Below are 23,236 nucleotides of genomic sequence, written 5' to 3'. Positions count from 1 at the left end.
ACCTTTGGAGTTGATACCTTACCATTTATTTTGTAATGGTATCACACATTTTGTGATAAAAAAGCAGTAAATATTATAAAAAATTCTGTTTTGGATTCTAAAAAAAATAGTTTATGATGTTCACAGCTGTTTCAAGTTACAATGCCATCTTCAGAACGATATAGGTACGATATACCTATCGTTAATTAGGAAAAAAAAATGTAGAAGATCTAACAAAATCGTAAACGATTGATTACATCACACATTTGCAATAATTATTATGACAGGTTATGGAACTAAACATTTTTATTGTTACCTACTTGTAAGTAAGTATTTTAATATTATAATGTAGGTCAGTGGCGAAGGGTGGAGTTAGGCTGTTAAGAGCCGACATAAATAATGCACATTAAACTTTGTCAGTCATACGTATTTGTTTTTATTGAACTAAGACTACGATTTACAAATGGTGTAGATTAGTTTTTAAAAATCCATTAAACCCTGCCTAAACCAAACCATAATCGTTTTGGTATGTTTTGGGCGATCCGACAAAATTGTTCATTCATATTTATTTGTTTTCGTTGCATTAGAAATACATATTACTCATGTCGGTAGTTAATTTTCTTTAAATTCATTAAGCCCTGTCTAAGCCAAACTATGATAGATAAAAAATATTATCCTATCTATAAATAATAGCAGAATTTTAGATACTTTATAGACTGACGAGTACATTTTGACTAGGTATCCTCTATTGTGGTTTAGTTTTCGCAGGGTTTAATTGAATTTTAACAACTAACCGACACTATCTGTAAATTGCAGTCTTATTTAAATGAAAACGTTTGACTGAAAAAGTTGAGCGTGCACTATTTATGTCAGATCTTAAAAGCTTTCCTCCACCCTTCGCCACTGGTGTAGGTATACATCCATAAATTACGTCACAAGATTGTCGGTTATTTTTGTTAGAGAATAAACAAGGGTGTGCAATATGATAGAGTTTCATAAAAACCTCAAATGGAAACGGGGTGGTCAGATATCTCGAATAAGAGGCAATCGCTGAACACATCTACTGACGGGGCGAAGCGTTGAGCGGCACGCGCAACTCAAACGTATAACCGTGTGTGAAAATGTTCGTAAAGTCTTTTTTGGTTGTACATTTATACTTTTATACGCTTCGCGCGACGTCGCTCACGTAGGACGAGCCGTCATTCAGTGATAGGTAGGTATTTACCGAAGGAATTGAAAACGTCCAAAAGTTAGATAGGCCGCTGAATAGGCGAAATAGCCATGGCCCCCACATCCTAAAGCGGGCCCCCAGACTAGGATCTTTGTCGGGCCCCCTGCTTATCACTAAGGATAAAGGCAGTGTGATGCTCTACAGTAGCGTTTTCCACATGGTGTACACGGTAAAATTAATGTCTAGGTATATTTAGTGTTTTGTAGTATATTTTAATACATCCATTTAAATTATGGAGATGTCGAGTATTGATACACAATTAAAAACTGTGTCGTACAACCGCATAATTTAAAATAATATTATTGAAGGAAAATAGCGCCGCAGGCAACATTTTTTTACTATTAGAGCAATGTGATGTGTGTTCATCCCACTTATCAGGTCGAGCCTCGCCACGCCGGGCCCCTCCTGAGCCCGGTCAGCCCCCCCTTGTGGGGGCCATGGAAATAGCATAATAGATTCTTGGGTTTCCACCGCGTGTACTGCCATTATTATAATATATAATGGCCTCCGCAACGAGCCCGAAACGTCGAGGAAAGAAGGAAGAAGTACACACGGTGGAAACCCAAAAATATATTACGTTAAAAAACAACCGTGAAAATCTCAAACATTATATAGGCGAAATAGTTCAGTTCTATAGGAGTATAGTATAGCATAAGTCCGAATGGAATCAATTCGAATAGGCTTTCATCTTGCAGTGGATTGGTCCAGGGTGGTGGTGATGGTTGTATAGTAGGTATATAGGTACCTATATATACTACTCACACAACTTACCCTGGATATTCACCACCATATTGTGTGTGTATTTCAGCGGTTTTGAATTATTTGTAAGTATATTATAGTATATAATAGTAGAACAACTTAACCTTCAAATTGTACAGATTGCGATTTATTCTACTGGGCACGAATTACATAGAGTAAATTTAATTATTGTAACAATGTAACTGGTATTATTTCCGACTGCTTTTACATTAAGCCTATTGCATCGTTTCATCTTCGCTCGGTGTCGCTCTAACTACGTCATATTTTCTGTCATCGCGATAGTATTAAACTATCGAACTTCACGCTTACCAATGTGATATGCTTATAAAGGTTATTTGTTTAGTTCGTGCATTTATAATACTTACCTACTATGTAATCGGAAATTGGAATCGCAAAATTTGTCATTTGTTACAAATTTTCAATATCTTCTAAAACAGTGTTTTCCTACCTCCAGTGACGTTCCGTTTGGGTAGGCACATTGAGCGTCGCTTGGGGGCGGCAGTTACTTGAAGGGCGGCAAATCGAGGAGAATCATTTGATATATATAGAAATAGGTACCTAAACTCAATAATAATAGAAATATCTTTCCATGAAAAAATCAGATCACTGGTTGGTTAACATAAAAGGTTTAACAGGACTGTGATTTTTTTTTGTCTGGTTCGCGATGTCTAGTTGACTTCCGTTGTCACGAGCAAATTTGCGAATTATATTTGAATTATAGGTAGGTACATAAGTACCTAATTAATTTATCCAAATATTCTTGCCGGTCATTCGCGAGTTTTGAATTTTGTCAGGTGTATTTTTAAATGTATCTGAAACCGTGGATGGAATTTAAATTAGATTTAGTGGTATATATTTTGTCAGTAATGTATCCATACAACATATTTCTTAGATATTGGAGTCATGAAAGGATGATAAAAAATACTGTATAAAAATGTGTCGTGCAGTTTTGGTGCAGCCGAGGGGCGGCATTTTGTCTAGGGACGACACTCTTCGCAACATATCAAAACAAAAAAATCATGCAATAATTACGCACTCTTGCACTATTATAATTTTCGAAAAAATTTTATCGATAGAAAATTATCACTGTGACACACTGGTTGGGTGACACTGTTCTAAACAATACAGATTTATGTAAGTATATTGTAGTATTGCAGAATGAACAATTATATTATAATATAGTGAATTATGACCCAATAACTTCATCGATGGGTAGTCAAGCCAGGCGCGCACATAGTAGATGCATTTATTATGAATATTACTTCTTGATATTCTTCATCGGGACCTAATGACTAAGGATCGTGACCCGGGTGATTTGGCTGTCAAACAGCCTACTAAACGGGTTGGCTCCACTCCTCTTGGCGTTCTACGTCATGCAAGACTTGTGGCTACTGGAAGATTCGTTGCACCAGGGCTCGAAATGAACCGGAACGCACCGGAGCGCCGTTCCTTTTCGTGAAATCGGTAAAGTTATCGCTCCGTCTCATGGGATAAATAATTTGACCGTCTGAGCTAGATAGGCCATATAACAAAAATCTAACAAACTTATTTTTATGAAATACACATAACATCTGATAACTATGTTAATATTTTCAGAAAAATTCTAAGCGCTCCGGTTCGTAAACTTTTCCATATCGAGTGCTGCGTTGCACTCATCAATTGATGTAACTATCTGGGGCATCCAATGTTCGCTTTAATATTCCGATGCAGTGTGTTTAAAAGACAAGACAGCTTGGATGACACAAATGGACAATATCGAATCTAATAATTATGTCCGTTTGACTTGTGGATGCGAAAGCTCGCAACAACTTGTAGAGCTAGTGAGCACCCGTAGTTATAGGTGCATGCCAGGTATTTATTGCTAGATTCAAAAAGTGGAGTGTCTAGGTATGGTGAATATACTAAGAAAAGTGCGAGGGTCAGCGATCGAAATGACGAAAAGCCATAAGTAGTAGACATGGTAAATGTGGAAGTCAGTGGCACCCGCTGGACTTTATTGACCCTGCTCCCTCACGAAACCTTAAAAATCAATAATAAATTAGTATGGATATTTTTTTTAAAATGGACCCCCCTAAACGATTTTTCTGTGAGAATGTCTCATAGACGTATTAAATAAAAAGAGGGGTTAAGAATCGGCTTTCTCATACAACTGAATGAAGCAGGCCAACAATAGCCGACAACTTACGAGAAATAGCGACGCGATGAAAAAAATGCAGGGCATCACGGAGGATTTACTTTGGTCATTATAACTTATCCATATAATTAACGATGTTAACGTTAATTTTGCCGCAAATTGATTACCAGCCTGCCTCACCATACTTTTTTTAATATAACCTACCTGCTTCACCATACTTTCATACAACATGCCGCCCCTAGGTGCATCTGTATCAAGCTCATTACATAAAATTCAATCCATAATAACGTACGGCTCTCTTTTTTTCAGGTGCCGGGATAAGCTGCTATCAATGCAACAGTGCATACGACCCGAGATGTGGCAATCCATTCGATTCATACTCTTTAGGAACCATTAACTGCACATTGAAGGATCGTCTGGAGCACATGCCTACACTTGAGCCAGTTTTGTGCAGAAAAACTGTTCAGAAAGGTAAAAAATCTCATATTATCGACTAGTGTAGATATTATATCATTCAAGTAAGTAGCACAAGAACAATTATGTACAGAATCCAAAATCTTGTGTTCTCATGAAAACCCGGTTCTAAATGAATTATTAAAATTTTCGTTTTGGAAATGTTATTTTATTATCAAAAATAGTGCAAATTGATTTATTCTTCTATTGATTATTTTAAATTATGATGTGAGAAAAACGACATCTATAAATAATATGACACTATTGATCCACTAACCTCATTTCAAAATGCTATGGTCAGATATATTTACGTGTTTATAGCACCTGTACAAATGCATGGATTTACTTGCACCAATAGTGTGTATTTTAAACTATCGCGATAATTACTGTTTACACGTAAAAGTACTGACTGCCTCACCAATCTCATTCTTCAAACGTAAGCGAGACAAGATGTTTGTCATTGTTGGTGCTATTTGATAGGTTGTGACGTCAAAAATAATCTGCGCGGTGTAGCTCATTTTTTTTCTGGCAGGTTCGCTACTATCGTTCTACTGCACAAGCGCAGATATCGTACAAATCTCAACTGTCGCGTGAAAATTCAAAAGCTTCCTACCTTTTTTGATTCATGCATGCAATCTTGCAACTTGCACGATAATACAATATGTTTAAGCGTGCATTTTCTTATTATGGGCACGATACTGCGTACTGTCAGCATTAAATTCATGCACGTGTAAACGAGGTATTATTTCCGCATCATTATATAATCAACAAGAATAAGTAATTAATCCGGTCAATGTTAAAATTATTAAAAGAATCATTATGAAGACTTATATGATGCAATTATTTTTACAGTGTATGGCAAGGTTCGTGTGGTACGTGGTTGCGGCTATCTCAGAGATGAAGAACGAGATAACAAAACATGCGTGAAGCGCTCCGGAACCCATGATGTATTCGCACTATACTGTTCCTGTTTCGGAGATTTATGCAACACGGGAACATCACTATTCCCTAGAGGTGGAAATATTTTTATGGCAACACTAATAACTATGGCGGCATCTATTTTTAACATTTCTAGGTTATGAATTAATAAATCGTGAAAATTAGTTATTTGTTATTTGAAAACTTGTTATATTTAAATATTATATTGTTTGAGTGTTCACAAATATTATTTCAATTGCTTGTTTATTATAATGCGAATGTGCAATCTAGTTTTACTACACTATTGTACGTAGATAAATGCAAGTAATAGCATTTTACTGCTACGCACTGTCATTTATAATATCAGCAGATGTGCTTTTCAAGCAATACTAAATAATGCTAGTGGGTTATTATTTATAGGTATTAATATTACATACTAATTGATAACGAAAGCAGTATATTAATAATACTTTTTAAACGAGATAAATAAATCATTAAGCAAATCAATAATACCATATCAAAGGATAATGATAAATTTTAAATTTTACCTTGTAATTCCGTTCAAAAGATGGCAGGAAAAATTATCAATTTAAAATTTATTATTTTAGAAACCAATACACAACAATACTATGTAAAAATTGTTTATTATTAACTGCATTAACAGTAAGGAATTCACATGAACAACCTAATATCAAGACAGAATAATATAGACCTATTTTATTTTACTGGTATTATGTAGATAAATATTTAAACCTCACCAATTCAACTAAATAAGTTTAGTGTAGATATACTTGATAAAATTTTGATATCATTTGTGGATTTGCTTCTATGTAAGTGTACTTACAGACATCAAATTATTATAGACTTGCATTAGGTATTGAAACAAATCTTCTTGATGAAATATATCCAATATGGATAATACATATCTAAATAATTTTTATAGATATTTTTTAAAACAGCTTAAATAAAATATTTCTTTAAATTTAATATATGGTACAGAAATGTGGTGTAGGTGATTATTAAAACAATGTTGAAACAAGCATTTGGTATATTTTAGTATTATCCTGTGTTTTTATTTTAAATAAATAAATAAATTTCGATTAACTTGCTGGAAATGAAAATGTAATACAAAATACCTGATTAATCGTCATTTCAAAGGTAAAACATACAATGTGCCTGATTAGACTTACTTCCACAATTTACTTTTAACATTGTTTTTAAATTCGTATCAATATTTTAAATAAAAACATTAAGCTTTCCCAACATATTCAACTTTTTTCTATTATTAATAATGTCTATGATGTAATTTGGGTACCTATATACAATTAGCCAATCTCACGTGGATAATTTTACAGTGGAAAACTTTTACACAGTGTCACATACTAAGTTTTACATTTGAAATAATGAGAAAGCATTTTCTTACATATCTATTGAGTTTGAATAATATAAACGAGCTTTTTTGATGATTGCATACATGGTTTAACATAAAATGAATGATGGAATCCTTAAAATGGGTAAATAACAAATAATATATTTTGGAAAATGTGAGAATGGAGTGGTCAGAATACTAATAATCAATAATATACATATTATATCTTTTACATATTTTAGCAAATTTATCGACATTTTATTACTTGTATTTAAAAATGGTAGATAAATAATAACGTATGATAATAATAATAAAGCTATGATCTTGATATTATGTTTTGTGTATTTAGTAGTAAGTGTTACTACCTACGTTTACTGTTTGCCTTGCTAATTTAGTTTTCTAGGCTAAGTGGCTATGATAGAAAAATCGTTAAGTTACTATTACAAAAATCATTTTATCAAGGAATCGATTCACAAAATCAACGGTCAGATTATTACAAAATTTTCGTCCGAATCTTCTTTTATCGCAACAATTTTATTATTGTTTTTATAAATTGTTTGATATAACATAATATTTAAAAAATTAGAATTTATTTCGATCTATGATAAGTAATAATATAATCCATACTATTTGGCTCAGTTTAATTTGTGTATATGCAATCAAAAGTTTTCATATTGAAAAGGTAAATTAGGTAATTTTATTGTTTTATCACTAAGAGGTCTGGCACATACAAATGCAACACAACCATAACAAGCAATTTTGTCTGTCCAATTTAGTTGGCAATATTAAAACACATGTCATTTAATACATTGCTGCTACAATTCCTTATTGGAAAAGTTGCAGCTAAAAACCATCATCATCTTGAATGTTAAGATGGACAATCACAAAAACGCGTATGCCAAGTCAGCCGGCATAGATGACAACTAGTCTGTAGTGATATGCAGACTATTAATTTTTTTGTGGCTACCATTCTAAAAATGTAACAGAATCGCCATCAAGTGTCTAATACTAGAAGTAGTTTATTAAAATCGTTAAACTCCTCTGATAGAACACTTCTCATTTATAACCTGGCCCTACTTTATCATCTGTGATGATATATTGCTCTCACATTTCTCAGATTTGACAGATCACAGAGCTGTGCGGTAAATTGGTATTAAATAAAATGTGTTGAGTTTGTACGTGCGAGGACGCTGAGACGGGATGAAGGGAAAGTAATTAAAATAATTCTTGTACAACTTAGTGCGCGGCCTTCTAGTCTTATATAAATGTCCTAATCTTTAATTTTAATGTGACATTTGTGTGCAAAGACATATCTTGTAAGAATGTAAGTGCATACTAAATCTATCTTACTGTCTACAATGTTATTGTAATTACATTTACATATTTTTCTGTTAAACATTCTTTTCTGAAGTACTTACCTAGCAAACATATCCTAAATTTAATATATTATTTTATTCTATGTGTGGTGTTACAGTCTTGCAAAGACTTCGTAATTCGGCATACCAATTGTAAAACTCATTAAGTGCAATAATTTAATATTGTACTAAACGAGTTTTACTTGATTTGTCAATATATTTGAAAATGTTCATTACAATTAGTGCTTTTTGTATTTATTTGAAGCGTTACCTTTTCTATGCCTCACAATATTACTATGGCCGTATTTGACAGGCCGCAGATTTTTAACAACATACGTTGATTAATGTATAGTATTTCATAATTATTGAAACAGATGTCAATATGTCGCTAATTTTTTAGATTATGCAAATTAATCGACAGTGGATAGTATTTTGAGTTTAAACTCGGACGAGATAAACTGCTAAATTTGTATGTGCGGCCTGTCGATCACGGCCTCATAGAGTGAGAAAACTCGCTGAAGGCATAGAACTGGTTAAGAACTTCAATATTGGGTAAGGCAGTATTTGCAGTGATGTTAATCAAGATTATTTGAAGCAAAACACACATCATAGTTAAAAAAAAAAAATACTTGATCACTATAATATTATTTGCATTCAGGTTTTAGAGCAATAAAAATAATTTTAAATTGAATTAGGTAAGTATGATTATTATTAATAAATAAAATGTGTATTCTTTGCTTTTTGGTGAATTTATATACCTTTCAACATAGAATTTAAGCAGATTTTGAATTCAAAAATATCATATCACTACATGATCAATAATTACCGTCCCCCAATGGAAAATAAAATGTAATATTTATGTAAATTTTATAGTCGCTATTAACTTGTGGTACCTTAAATAATTCTGTAAAATATAACAGAATACCGTAAAATAAATTTAGAATATTTATATACATGTTATCAAAATGAATTGTTTAAACCCATTAACCCAACACTGTTTTGTAATACCAACAATTTTTTTAATACTAACTTAGGGCCAAATGCATAGTCATATTTAAGTACGTAGTGCCCATACGTAATGCTTTACTATATGCCTCCAAGATTAGTGGTAGTTGGAATAACAAGTGACTTGTTTATTATTATTATTATTCTTATTAGAATGTCTGATTTAAGGGTGACTTAACATTGATATCTCTGCATTTGGCCACTAGTCTTTGGGTATATTGTTTGCTATTTTTATGTACCTATCCTATGTATTAGAATGATTGTTGAATCTATTTTATTACACACATTGTTATAACCACTGCATAATGTTTCAATAATACAAGAAAATATTACATAATAAATTATGACTACATACAGTCGCACTCGGTTATTACGATCACGGATATAGCGAGATCTCAGATGTAACGAGGAAACATTCGTTGACATTTTAGTTTATGATTTTCTCCATACATTTATTCACTTTTATAACGAGCTACTTATCGGTTATACCGAGCTAAAATATCGTGAAAAATTTTCTTAAAACTGTTAATGTGTCGATTGATTAAAAACATTTCGACCCTAAGCAATAAAATCCGACTGGACAGGATGCCGCCGGAATCGGATTACGTTTATGACACTAGTTAAGTGTTTAAGTACCTACCTAATTGGTGTTTTCGCCGACAATATTGAAAAAGTATACACACATATGGTTGAAATTGTATGTAAAAAATCCAAGGTTTGTGAAGTCACTCACCTACCGGTGTTCATTACAATAAACAATTTCTTTTGTAGTTTATGCATGTAATGCTTGTTTCGGGGAAAAATTCTAATTGTGTATTTTTGTTTGAATTGCGACTTTTTGTGTTATGTGTTATTCTCTGATATAACGAGTAACGCTTATAATGAGCAAATTCAGTCGGTCCCATCTTCCTTGTAATAACCAAGTTCGACTGTAATTATATTTTACAAACTGAAACGAGTCAAAGTAACCTTTCAATTCATGCCTAATTCCATAGAACTAAATACCTATCAAATAAAGCTATAAAGTATTAAAATAAAGTATATGTATTAAGCAGAGAAAATAGAATATACCATACCTAATAGATTATGCTTAAAGGCTTTAATTATACACATCACTACACTCTACCTGCCGTATATAGGAAAATAAAAACTTGTCCACTATACACTACTTATTCTACAGTAATTTGTGATTATTATGTTAATCAATTCATTGTAATTAAATATGTATCGTGGTCGATAATAATGTGCTGTTTTCATATTCTTCTTCATCTTCTTAAAGCTGAGGTTCGCGATCATCGTAATTTTGTTGGAAATAATAATTATACTAAGAATTTTTATGCATTCATTTTCTGTTGCCTGCAGGTTGACAGCGGTGCCATTGGAATACACTGTCTATTAATATTTCATACCAAGCCAATCCAAATGTCATCTATCATTATGTTTTGCGCCTGTACATGTGCATGGATTTACTGGCACCGATAATGTGTAAATTAAACTATTACAATAATAACTGTTTACACGTAATAATGCTGATTGTCTTGCCAATCTCATTATTCAAATATAAGCGCAACGCGTTGTTGTCATTGTATGGTGCTATTTGATAGATTGTGAAAATTGTTAAACGTCAAAATTCGCTGGGCGGTGTAGTTCATATTTTTTCCGACAGGTTCACCACTATTGTTTTACTGCGCATGCACATACGGCATGCAATTTAGAATCTTGCAACTTGCTAATATGTGTTTACATGTGCATTTTGTTGCTATGGACTCAATAATACGTACTGTCAGCAGTAAATTCATGCACGTGTAAATGGGGTATTACTTTATACCTACTCAATTCGAAATAATATGGCATATATCTGAAATATATAGGTAAGTTGTTCTGCTTTGACATTTCTCTCACGCAGAATCCAATAGAATTTCACACAGTACCATGTGGTATTTAATATCAATATTTATCAGTACAATGTAACATTTTCCAAGCGCCGGTAGCATTTTAATGGTACATATCTTTGATTCTCTGTGTTCTGATAATGACATTCAGTAAGAAAAACAATTTATTAAATGACAGTGCCGTGAATTCTTGGTTAAACTATGTAATTGACTGATTTATGGATATTACATAGGTATGTCTAAAGACAGGGATGGCATGTTCAATTTAACTACCTATATGATTTCTTAAGGTGTATAAACCAAAGTAGGTACTGATAGCTTATAATAACTGTGGTATTTGAACAGGAATCGGTGCAATCAATATGGGTTAGGATGGTATTTTAACTCTACTGAAGGGTGACACTTTACCTAGGTATGTCACTGATGGCTCTTATTGATCAAATTTTTTATTACAAGAAAAAGAGCAGCAAAATTATTAACTTAATTCAATACCGTAAAACTGGGTGAATAGTAATGACGTGGTGAATAGGAACAGTTCCTTGTAAAAAGATTCAGAGTGGTGCAATTGCCAAAATGCTATCGTTTGCATTCCAATATGTGTGTTATTTGACAGATAATTTATTTTTTGACTTTTGGAAACTCCGATAGGACAGGAAACTTGACCGTTTGTTATACATCAGACGTGAAAAAGTTTGTGGCGATTCGCATGTTTTAAATGTCTGATAAAACTTTGTCGAACGTGTCTATGTCCATGAATGAACTCAACACAATTAAATAGGTACCTAATTTTGTTCCAGCTAATCCACTGTATGAAGAAATAATACAGTTTCTGTTATCTGAATAAATATTTCTTTATTTAATCATGTGTTTTAATAAAATTTGCGGTTTTTCTCTCCTCGTTTCTATTGACCCCGTTTCGATAGTGAATAGGAATAGGCCATCATTTTGGGAAAATATCGATGGTAAGTAAATATTGAGTTTTCCCATTCACCAAACCATACTGATGAATCGCAGACACAACTTTTGGCAAACAAATCTAGCTTTTCAGGCATACAGCATAGGGTTTAAATTAAATATGAAATCTGAAAACGTTCCAATTCACCCCGTTTTACGGTAATGATTATAATGAATTTGTTTTATAACAGTTTATATTCATTTATAGTGGCACTTAATTAAATATAGCTGTACAAACTACAAAAAAGGTATTAGTACAAAAATAACCTATTTTTTATTTATTCACATTTTAGTGTTGTATTATAATTATACATAGCAGGAATTGAAATTTTTCCGAATGATTGAGGTGACTAGTAGAAAAGTGGCATAAGACTAAAAATACTAAGCCGAGAAAAAACTCATATCAAACACAGTGTAGTTAACACTGATGTTTGATCTAAAATTATTGTGGAATACATTACCATCTAGATATTATGAATAAATGGAATAGGAGAATTCCACCATTCCTGCCACCATGCCACTTCCAACTATTATTATTAACTCCATTTTAATATTTTGTGGGTTATTTTACTTCTCTGCTGAGCACCTCAATGTATTGTTAAAATGAAAGAAATATTTAGTCACAATTTCCCACACATACTTAAATGAAAATTAAAATTAGGTAGGCAAAAAAAATCTGTCCACATTAAAATAACTAAGAATTAATTCAATGCTACGTAAAAAGGTATTTTTATAGTTTTGGCACGACTAAAGATGCCATGCTTACTGACTTATGAAATATAATAATTATTATTACAACATATTTTAACTATGTAATACTATTCTATGTAAGTATTATGTTAATAGTTGATGCTATGAATGAGAATGGTTTTGCTGTTATTAGGGAATGAGATTTCAAAATTCTCTATTTTCTTTTGAATTTTACATTACCCAAATGTTTTTTTATTGGTACCTTTTTCATCCCTTATTCTAGCATCATCTACAGTGAACGCTATACAGCAGTGGCGAAGGGTGGAGGTAGGCTGTTAAGATCTGCCATAAACAGTGCACATTAAACTTTTTCAGACATACATATTTGTTTTCATTGAAAGAAGACTACAATTTAAAGATAGTGTTGGTTAGTTTTTTAAAATTCAATTAAACCCTGAGAAACCAAGCCATAATAGATAATAGTCAAAAAATACATGTCTATCTATAAAATATCTAAAATTATGCAATTAAATCATACATAACTTTGAATATTTTATAAATAGAATAATATTTTTTATATATTATAGTTTGGTTTAGGCAGGGCTTAATGAATTAAAAAAATTAACCAAAAATATGTGTAATATGTATTTTTAATCCAACAAAAACAAATAACTATGAATGAAAAAGTGTGTACAATTTTGTCGTATTGCCCAAATTAGACCAAAACTATTATGGTTTCGTTTAGGCATGGTTTAATTGATTTTTAAAAACCAACTAACACCATCTGTAAATTGTAGTCTTAGTTCAATAAAAACAAATACATATGACTAAAAAAGTTTAGTATGCACTATTTATAGCGAATCTTATCAGCCTACCTCCACCCTTCGCCACTGCTATACAGCTATAATATGAACAAATGTAATGGAAAAAAAAATATTTTGACTAATGAAATTAATTGAACTGCATATCTTATGCATAATATTTTCAATTTAGATAGACTAAAATCTGAATCCACAATATTGTAGATAAAAATTATAAGTGAGAATAATAGTGAAATTAAATTTATTAAATTTAGTTACTAAGCATTGGCGTACGAGTATTTACAAAAATCTTAATAGTAATTAAAAACATTTATTAAATAATAATATAACAAACGAATATTGTTGATATGTTAGCAAATGATTTAGTTTTTTTTTTTTGTTAAAAGTAATAAATATGATATTGCTTAAGTATAAGAGTTTTATTCTAAACTGTTTGTGCTTTAGTCGTACGTATTAATTATTATACATAATGCTAAAAAAAAATTGGTGGGAGCTTGTCAATCTTACACGCTTATAATATAACATACATAGATATTTAATTAACAATAAATTGTATTTTTAATTGTGTAGGTCAAAATAATTCTGATAATTAATAATTTAATGATCTATGTCAATGTTTGTTTTTTGATTTTTTTAAAAGCAATATTATGTGTGACGTATAAATTATAGATAAAAAAAACTATAATTTACTTTTGGTGCAAAATTATTAAGCAATCGTTAATTATGAATTATATTATATTTTGTATCTTAAAATCAGAATAATTGTGCGTATTATAAATCAATGCACATGATTCTAAACATTGGTGATCAACTAACCTATTCTACATGTTTGGAAAAAAAATGACTTAATGCTAGAAACAACCTACAAAAACATTGTGTAAGTTACCTGATTTTGTAGCCCTCTAAAATCCAAGATACATATTGATATTATCCAAGATAACTATTGGCAGATTTTGCTAATTGAAATTATTAATTTTTGACTAGCACTCGAAATGGAAAATTTTACGTACCGGAGAGCTCGTGAAAGTATTAACATATTATCTAATTTTCTGTATGTTTTATAAAAATAAGTGTGCTTGATTTTTTGTTATTATGGTTATTCTAGCTCAAACGGTAAAATTATTTTTTCCACGAGAAGGAATGACAATGTGGCTGATTTTACGACCCGGAATAGCGGTCTGGTATGCTCCGGTCCATTTCGAGCCCCGTTTTTGACTACAGGATGAGATCATCTGTCTGATAACATTTTAAATATCAAGTACTTAAAACAACATTGCACGTTTTTGCCCGTGACATGATCATAATGTGTTTTAAGCATAAAAATACAAAATTACACGATGATATTTCTATGTTATATGTTTTAAAATATTATTCGGTATTTTATGTTAGTTAATATTAATATGTAAAAAAACGTGAGACATCAAATTTTTGAGCATCCATATTTCTGAAATTTGAGAATGTGAAACAGGTCAGTTTATCACGAAGGTGAAGATTAATTTAGTTAGACCACTTTCGACCACTGTTATGTCTTTGATGTTACTCCTATAAAATACCTACTGATTGTAACCGTACCATTATTTTGACTAAGTAATATTAGTAATATTATACTGTCAAAATTGTTATAATAGGTATATATTCTGATTCCCGTTTGATTTTTATTTAAAATATTGTTTTGCGATAAGTTGTAGTGATCACATAAGAAAATTAAAAATCACTAATAGGTACACCATAAGGTATCTAACCTAACCTAGGTAACCTAATACTGAACACATTCACTAATAACGTGATGGCAGCATTACCTACTTATAAGGAAAAAATAAAATAACTGAATGCTTGGTAGTTAAAAAAATGTCTTTTTAAAAGATGGTCTACCTAAGAATAAGGCAGTAAATAAACAATAATGCAATATTTCACGGAATCAGTTTCCTGAGTTGTTTCCTATTATAAATAAATTTAATAGACATTCCAAGATGATTTCCTTATTTCCAATAAGACATGAATACCTACCCGCTTAGTTTTATTTTTATTGTTGTTATTGCATTGTCATGTAAATTGAAAACGTCTTTTAGGAAAATGGTATTGAAGTAATAATATTGAAAATGTTTGTGATTTTACTGTATTTAAAACCAATGGATATGTGTGTCTAAAGTTAATATTATTTAAATAATATGATGCCTGCGCTATATTGTAATAAATAAAAACATTTAAAATTATGTGTTTGACTTTCATTTATTTTTTCCCCAGCGGGTCTATTCTATATACAAGGCGACTATCGACCGTTAAAGTGATAAATATTATCATTTTACCATATTTATGTATTGAGGTATTATAATAATCAGTCAAAACTGTCTATCTCGCTCTAAATTTTATCACAGCCAAGAAAGGTGCTGTTAAAATAATATAGCACTTATTACAACAATTACAACTAACTTAGAGGCCATCCATGGACTGAAACCGTATGCGGTTTAGATCCGTGTGCCATACTAAACTTATGCTTTTTGTTCATGATAATATATTTTCACTAAATTTATAAATGTAGTGTATGGTATAAACGGATACGATCAGATGCTTATAATATACTTTGTGAAAATATATTTCCATGAACAGAAAAGATATGCTTAGTATGGCACACGGTTCGAAACCGCATACGGTTTTAGTCCATGGATGGCCTATTATTGTAATTGTTACAATAATAGTGCTAATACTTCGATACAATCCTACCTTAATTAGCTATTGTAGAGGCCGAAAGCAGCTTTGTATATAGAGTAGAGAATATAAAAACAATTAACTTTTTTGTTCACTGTGTCCATTGTTTTGAATCCATTTTTGATTTGAAACATTAGAAAGACAAAAAAAATGTTTAGCAATAGATGCCACCGTAATAAAGACCTCTTTAAGAGATATCAAGTATGGCAACATTATAATAAGATGAAATTTGGAAAAATTGTTTCTATTCTGGCAACACCACTGTCTGTGTCAGATTCTAAAGTTAGCAGTGTGGTTGTCGGATGTGATAATAAAATTTCGCTGTGGTATTATTTTCTTTTAAGTTTCTTTTATTGATGTGTTTGTGCAAATTCAGTTAAAATGCCTGTGTTTCACACCAAGATAATTGAGAGTATTTTAGATCCTGTGGCGCAGCAGGTAGGCCACATTTTAATTTATAAATATTAATCATTGTGATTCGCATTGCGAAATCTTCGCTATACATACACTCTTTTCGATGTTTATTTTTACTACAAAATCTAAGAAAACAATGTTCTGACAAGTCATTTTTCTAAAAAATCTTTCAAATGATTGAATATGTGACTGAAATTATTTTATGATTTAACCAATTGTTATTTTGTGTGCTTGTTTGAACTGTCATTTGAGAAAAAATCCAAGTGACAAGGTGACGAATAAAGTAATTCCAAGATGTTTTATTTTCCCGTTGATTAACCAGCCTAAAATTTACGCAGATTGGCATTGAAATGGCTAAAATATTTATTTTACTCTTTTAAATGTTGTATCCATTGTATTGTATTAGCACACTATCAAATGTTTTGTGGTTTATTATTAAATTCTTGCATTATTATTCGAACACTAGTAGATACTTCTCACTAATTTATTACTTCATAAACTTAATGACGTAATTTTAAAACTATTTTCAATGTTGTTGGTCTATTTATTTATTTCGATAAAGTGAGGTAACCTGTGTCATCGTAAATTTTTGTATTTTCTTGATTTAATATTTTAATAGTTTGGCAACTTGTGAGTTAGATCTATTTTTTGTAATACTAATAAAATTATACACGTGAATATTTGGTAAATATATACTCGATATCGCCAAAAAATCTTGGTAATTCACATTTTAAATGTTGAAATTACAATGGAAGTATACCTACCATACGTATGCAATGCAAAACAATAATAACAAAAATCATTACCATTAAATAAAAACTATTCAACTCAACCTTTCGATGACAGAACTAAATGATCAATGAAGGTGTCTGAATCTATACGTTGACATTATAATTTAGTTCATAACGTCCTAATAGGTACAACCTTCTGAAACTCAGAAACAACCGAAAACCAATACATACTGCTGTACCCACCTAATGTTAACCGGAGGATTATAATCTGATATCCCTTGATTAAATCTAATCTATAGGTAGGTACTCAATTTTGATTGTCAAAAGATAGATATTTTACTATTAGGATTAGATATTCGCTATGCCTATCAATTCAGTTGTAAATACAAAAATAGGTATATTGATTTGCTCGGTTCCATTCTTCTCACTGACGATATTTTAGTGTTTCTGGATGAAGGATGAGCGGCATGTCATAGGTGTCCTATAATGAAGCGGAGGGGCGATCGATTTTGAATACTCGAATGACAGTTTATCGTATAGGTATACTTTTCGCGAGGGGGCTCCAAACCTTACAGGTGTTAGCATGGTCCCCACAAGGGGGGGGGGCTGACATGGCTTTAGCCTGGGGGCCTGGGCTTAGAGAGGACCCGGCGTGATGGGTCAACCAGTTAAGTGAGAAAACCCACAAATTTTCTCTTATAAAAAATATGTGGCTGTCTGCTTTGATGTGATATTATGATGATTGGCATAATTAAACGATACTGTACGTGTAGAATTTTATTTTATAATTATTTGAACTGTGTTTGCTAACTTACAAAATGGCTTTTTATCCAATATGGCGAGAGATTGCATGTTTCTTAGCTACCACAAAAGGAAGCCGCGATCAGTGCTTCAGAATAGTGCTGACAAGTAGTGACAACTAAATAAATCAACTGGATTTATTTAAAAATCGCTGAAAATACACGGAATACCCTTAATCCTGGGGTTTCGTGGAAACCACTTGGAAAACACTACTGTAGAAAATCACGCTGTCATTAACCTTAGCGATGGGTAGGGGGGCCCGCCATAGATCCAGGCCGGAGGGCCCGCTTCAGGATGTGGGGGCCATGGGTGTTAGTACCATAGCGAGCCTACAAACGTGTCAACGCCTCAGTCATTTACGTAGGTACTTAAAACCCGCAACTTGCTGAAACAATCAGCGATTGCCGGCTATTCTGTTTGTTATTGTTATTGTAATTATCCAGCGGTTGTTTCGTCGTATTATTACGGCACCATAGATAGACACACTAGGTATATATTTTTATTATTCTACGCAATTTATCATTATTACGGAAGTTCTATTTTTTGGTGTATAATCAGCGCGCTCGAAAAGGAAAATTTACGAACCGGAGCGCTCGATATTTTTCCGAAAATATTAACATACACTGAACTCCCCATTCACACGGTAGATACGTTCCACGTGATGCCGTGTTAAAAAAAAACGTGTAAAAAAAGTATACACTAAAATACTTTAAATAATCAAAAGTAACAAAAATTATTCACTATGTTTTAACCTTTAACACATTCTGACCAAATTGGTCTGCAACATGCATTGAGTCGATGGCTATGCAGCGTGTTATTTCGAAATCGTGTAAAAAAAAACCGTGTAAAAGTTCGGTGTATTTGTCTATTTCTATGTATATTTTATAATAATAAGTGTGTTAGATTTTGTATTATAATAATATGTCCTACCTAGCTCAGTTAGATTATTTTTTCCACGAGACAGCGACAATCTCGGAGATTTCATGAACCATAACTGCGCGCTCCGGTACGCACCGGTCCATTTCGAGGCCTTGTTATAATGACATTGTCTATGGTGCTCTAAAGTTAATGGTTGTGGAAGTGATTGAATGGCGTATGTTTATAATTTATTGTTATATTGTGGCTCATTATCCAAAAGACACGTAATTATGTCGTCTGATAGATTACTGCTCCGTTTTGCCAATTTACCGGTTTTCTAGAAAATGTGAACTTTGTTTTTTTATTAACAAAGAATACATTATTTATTAGTACAATATTATTCACTTACCATATGATTATTATTAGTTATTACAATATGTAGATTAGCGTGTAATTTATTAATTGTTTCCGCTTGTTAGGACAGGGGTGCCGCGTCCTTACGTACTTCGTATGTACCTAGATACAATGAGTGCAGGGCACAAGGGCGGGTGGATGGCCCTTGAAATTATGGCTTACCATCGGCCGCTCCTTGATGGGTACAAAAACGAATTTGAAGTCATTTTGTGAAGACAATATTCCCCCTTTATTGAAATAAAGCTTAAACTACTTCGTCTTGTGTGATATATCCAGGGAACAGCGCAATAATGGGAACTGTGATAACTTCTGGATGTGGTCGTAAAAAGGTACCTACGAGAATATGGGATACAATTAAATACCTACGTGTTAAAGAATATGTAATTTACAATATTTACGTTTGTATAAATATCTATACATTAAGGCTATACTTCAGCTGAGGCATGGTCTCTAAAAAGATCGTGACTAGGCGATGCGCGGATTATGCAAATGACGCGAGCCGAACGAAATATAATTTTTCATAAAAATTCAATATGCGTCCATTTAATGTTATCTTTATTGCTATATTAGTAATAATAATAATATATTCATTGACATGTTTTCTTTTTCAAGTACATAAGTAACGTTTTTAGTCATCTTTACACGATTTAAGAATATATTCCTCCGACGCCATCACAAAACAAATTGATGTGCTTACACCTCGACTGTCGTTCTCCGATTGGCGACGAGTAAGAAATTTCGTCCCACGTACTGTTGAAAATTATTTGCTATTTTACTTATGTATGCTCTTAAAGTTTGTCACTCATTTGGGCGTGTATGAGTACATGTTTTTTTTATTAGTCTGCTACTCGTATTTCTAACGAAGGGCAGTATTTTATTTGTAGACAGGCGGCTGTACCACTCGCAGCGGTCCTGTGTTAGGATGATGGCAAAAAACCGACTAGGTATTCATTTAATTTTGTTTGTAAAGTGAAATGGAAAACAAATATTGTACATACCCACACTTTACGATCGTGTTTTAAAAAAATGATCTTGTTTGTAATAATAAGCCTAATAGCATTTCATTCGCGTAATCTCGTCTACATTCACACAGGTTATGGGCGTTTTAAAATGTTGTTCTGTAAAACGATATTTATTTTGCAGCATAGCCATTTACGGTCAGCACAAATGTACGTAACTAAACGCCTGTTTCTGGTCAACACGTACGTACTTAACTATTTCGTTGCGAAATATTTACGCCGAGCCGTGCTCATTTTAATGGTAAAACACCGGAATTGGCCAATGCGGACACATCCAATATGTGTATAACTACACACTCGTACATTTAGAAATGGAATAGAAAGAACACTATAATATTGTATGCACCCATGCCAGTATATTGTCATACATTGAATAGCACAAACATAATATTATAATATCTTCAAGGCACTTACCCTAAGATAGTTATGGCGAACCTATGGCACGCGAGATGATTTTTCATTGCACGCGAATGTTTTATTTTTAAGAGAAAAAATATCTATATACTTAATAATAATAATAAATGATAGAGCGCATTGTATAAAAAATATCAGGCAAATACTCTTCAAGAATAAGCATGACGTTGAATGTAAATATATAATTGCATAGGTCGGTCCTAAGGCTTTATGCGTCACAAATAATAATATTATCGCACTGACTTTATCAGGCGTCGGGGGAAGCCGTGCCGCATACCTCTGATTTTGATCTACTAGACTACTGTAGCGAAAGAATGTCTCATCTGATCGGAACAATTCTGATGTCAATATGGCAGTAAAAAGCGGTAACAAAATTTTTCATTTCTACACACAAAATGGGTGTACCAAATAAGAAACAAAAACTTCTCGAGCTTGTGGTAATAATTCTGGCAGACAGTTTCAAAATTGGTGGACCGAAATGTATAGCGTACCCTAGGGGCGGCAGGTTATATAAAAGTATGGTGAGGCAGGCTGGTACTTAAGTTGCGGCAAAACTTCCACGTTAACGGCCCACGTGCTCGTCGTAGGTCAAAATTGAGTTTTTATTGTATTTTCAAACCATGATCCTGGACACTCCTTAAACGTTGTAGATAATCTATTTATATAATTTTGAAGCCTTATTAACCTTTATAGTTATTTTCAACATTTGATGACTGCATATAGTATTTTTGTTACATAAAATAGTATTCTTTTAAACCTCTCGCTCTAATGTTTTAGAATATAGTCATATTTCGGTACATAACTGTGCAGTGGTGTTAAGATTTTTTACGTTTATTAATTTTTAAACGCATTTATGAAACCATTAGTATAATTTATTACGAGATAATTTTTGTAAAATATTCACGATTAAAAATTATATTGATAATTTCTGTGATCCCAAATTTGACAAGAATTAGGCATTTTATTATTCAAAAAATTGGCAAGATTAACACATTTGAAGATGATTCTAAAGATACTTATTATAAGCTATGTCTTTGACCATTTTAGCGTGATAAACATTTTATGAATAATGATTGCTTTATAATAATTATTGACCTAAGAATAAGGTAGTGTTTTTTTGAAATACGCCATTTCTATTGTTATTCCCCAGTGGTTAAGCTACAACATACGGCCGTAGCCATAAATTGACAAACTATAATTGAAGTAGGGAGTAAAATGATATTGACGCGCGTGTTTGAATATGTACCGTTTAAAAATTTTTTTTAAAAAAATCGGTTAGGTACATGTTCAAACACGCGCGTTAACATAATTTTACTCCCTACTTTAATTATAGTTTGTCAATTTATGGCTACGGCCGTATGTTGTAGCTTAACTACTAGGGAATGACAAAAGAAATGGCGTATTTCAAAAAAACACTACCTTATTCTTAGGTCAATAATTATTATAAAGCAATCATTATTCATAAGATGTTTATCACACTTGAATAGTCAAAGACATAGCTTATAATAAGTATCTTTAGAATCATCTTCAAATGTGTTAATCTTGCCGATTTTTTGAATAATACAATGCCTAATTCTTGTCAAATTTGGGATCACAGAGATTATCAATATAATTTTTTATCGTGAATATTTTACAAAAATTATCTCGTAATAAATTATACTAATGGTTTCATAAATGCGTTTAAAAATTAATAAACGTAAAAAATCTTAACACCACTGCACAGTTATGTACCGAAATATGACTATATTCTAAAACATTAGAGCGAGAGGTTTAAAAGAATATTATTTTATGTAACAAAAATACTTTATGCAGTCATCAAATATTTAAAATAACTATAAAGGATAATAAGGTTTCAAAATTATATAAATAGATTATCTACAACGTTTAAGGAGCGTCCAGGATCATGGTTTGAAAATACAATAAAAACTCAATTTTGACCTTCGACGAGCATGTAGTAAATTCTCCGTGATACCCTGCATTTTTTTTTATCGCGTCGTTATTTCTCGTAAGTTGTCGGCTATTGTTGACCAGCTTCATTCAGTTGTATGGGAAAGCCGATTCCTTGCCCCTCTTTTTATTTAATACTTCTATGGGCGTACTTAATTGAAAAAGGTGATTAAGTTATAATTTATGTGTGCTATGTTTTGTGAGCAGTATCCAGATTCTAGCTAGAACATCATCATTTTTTAATATAATTTTTAGAAAACTATATTTTCTCCATGAAAAACTGCTCGGCGCGTCAGATAGTCGAAAAATAATATTTGGGAAATTATGGCACGCGTACGTAAAAAGGTTCCCAACCCTGCCCTAATACCTTAT

The 23,236-nt window shown here is 32.1% G+C and overlaps 2 protein-coding genes across 3 annotated transcripts in view; both read left to right on the top strand.

Moving 5' to 3' along the window:
* The window catches only part of LOC147067481 (UPAR/Ly6 domain-containing protein crok-like), a 26,374-nt gene extending 18,604 nt beyond the window's left edge, over positions 1 to 7,770 (top strand). Inside the window, exons 2-4 of the mRNA XM_085953610.1 lie at positions 4,413 to 4,574; positions 5,409 to 5,587; positions 7,681 to 7,770. Coding sequence (XP_085809736.1) covers positions 4,413 to 4,574; positions 5,409 to 5,587; positions 7,681 to 7,770 — 431 coding nt within the window. The remainder of the gene's footprint in view (positions 1 to 4,412; positions 4,575 to 5,408; positions 5,588 to 7,680) is intronic.
* Positions 7,771 to 16,531: 8,761 nt separating this feature from the next.
* Positions 16,532 to 23,236, top strand: part of Vinc (vinculin) — a 96,370-nt gene continuing 89,665 nt past the window's right edge. For both annotated transcript variants that reach the window (XM_085954284.1, XM_085954283.1), the window contains exon 1: positions 16,532 to 16,704. In XM_085954284.1, coding sequence (XP_085810410.1) covers positions 16,648 to 16,704 — 57 coding nt within the window. In that variant the 5' untranslated portion in view covers positions 16,532 to 16,647. The remainder of the gene's footprint in view (positions 16,705 to 23,236) is intronic.

The sequence above is a fragment of the Rhyacophila brunnea genome, unplaced genomic scaffold, assembly GCF_057557595.1.
Source record: "Rhyacophila brunnea isolate RB1 unplaced genomic scaffold, BYU_Rbru_1.0 scaffold_4, whole genome shotgun sequence".
NCBI lineage: Eukaryota > Metazoa > Arthropoda > Insecta > Trichoptera > Rhyacophilidae > Rhyacophila > Rhyacophila brunnea.
This window is presented reverse-complemented; position numbering and strand designations above follow the sequence as displayed.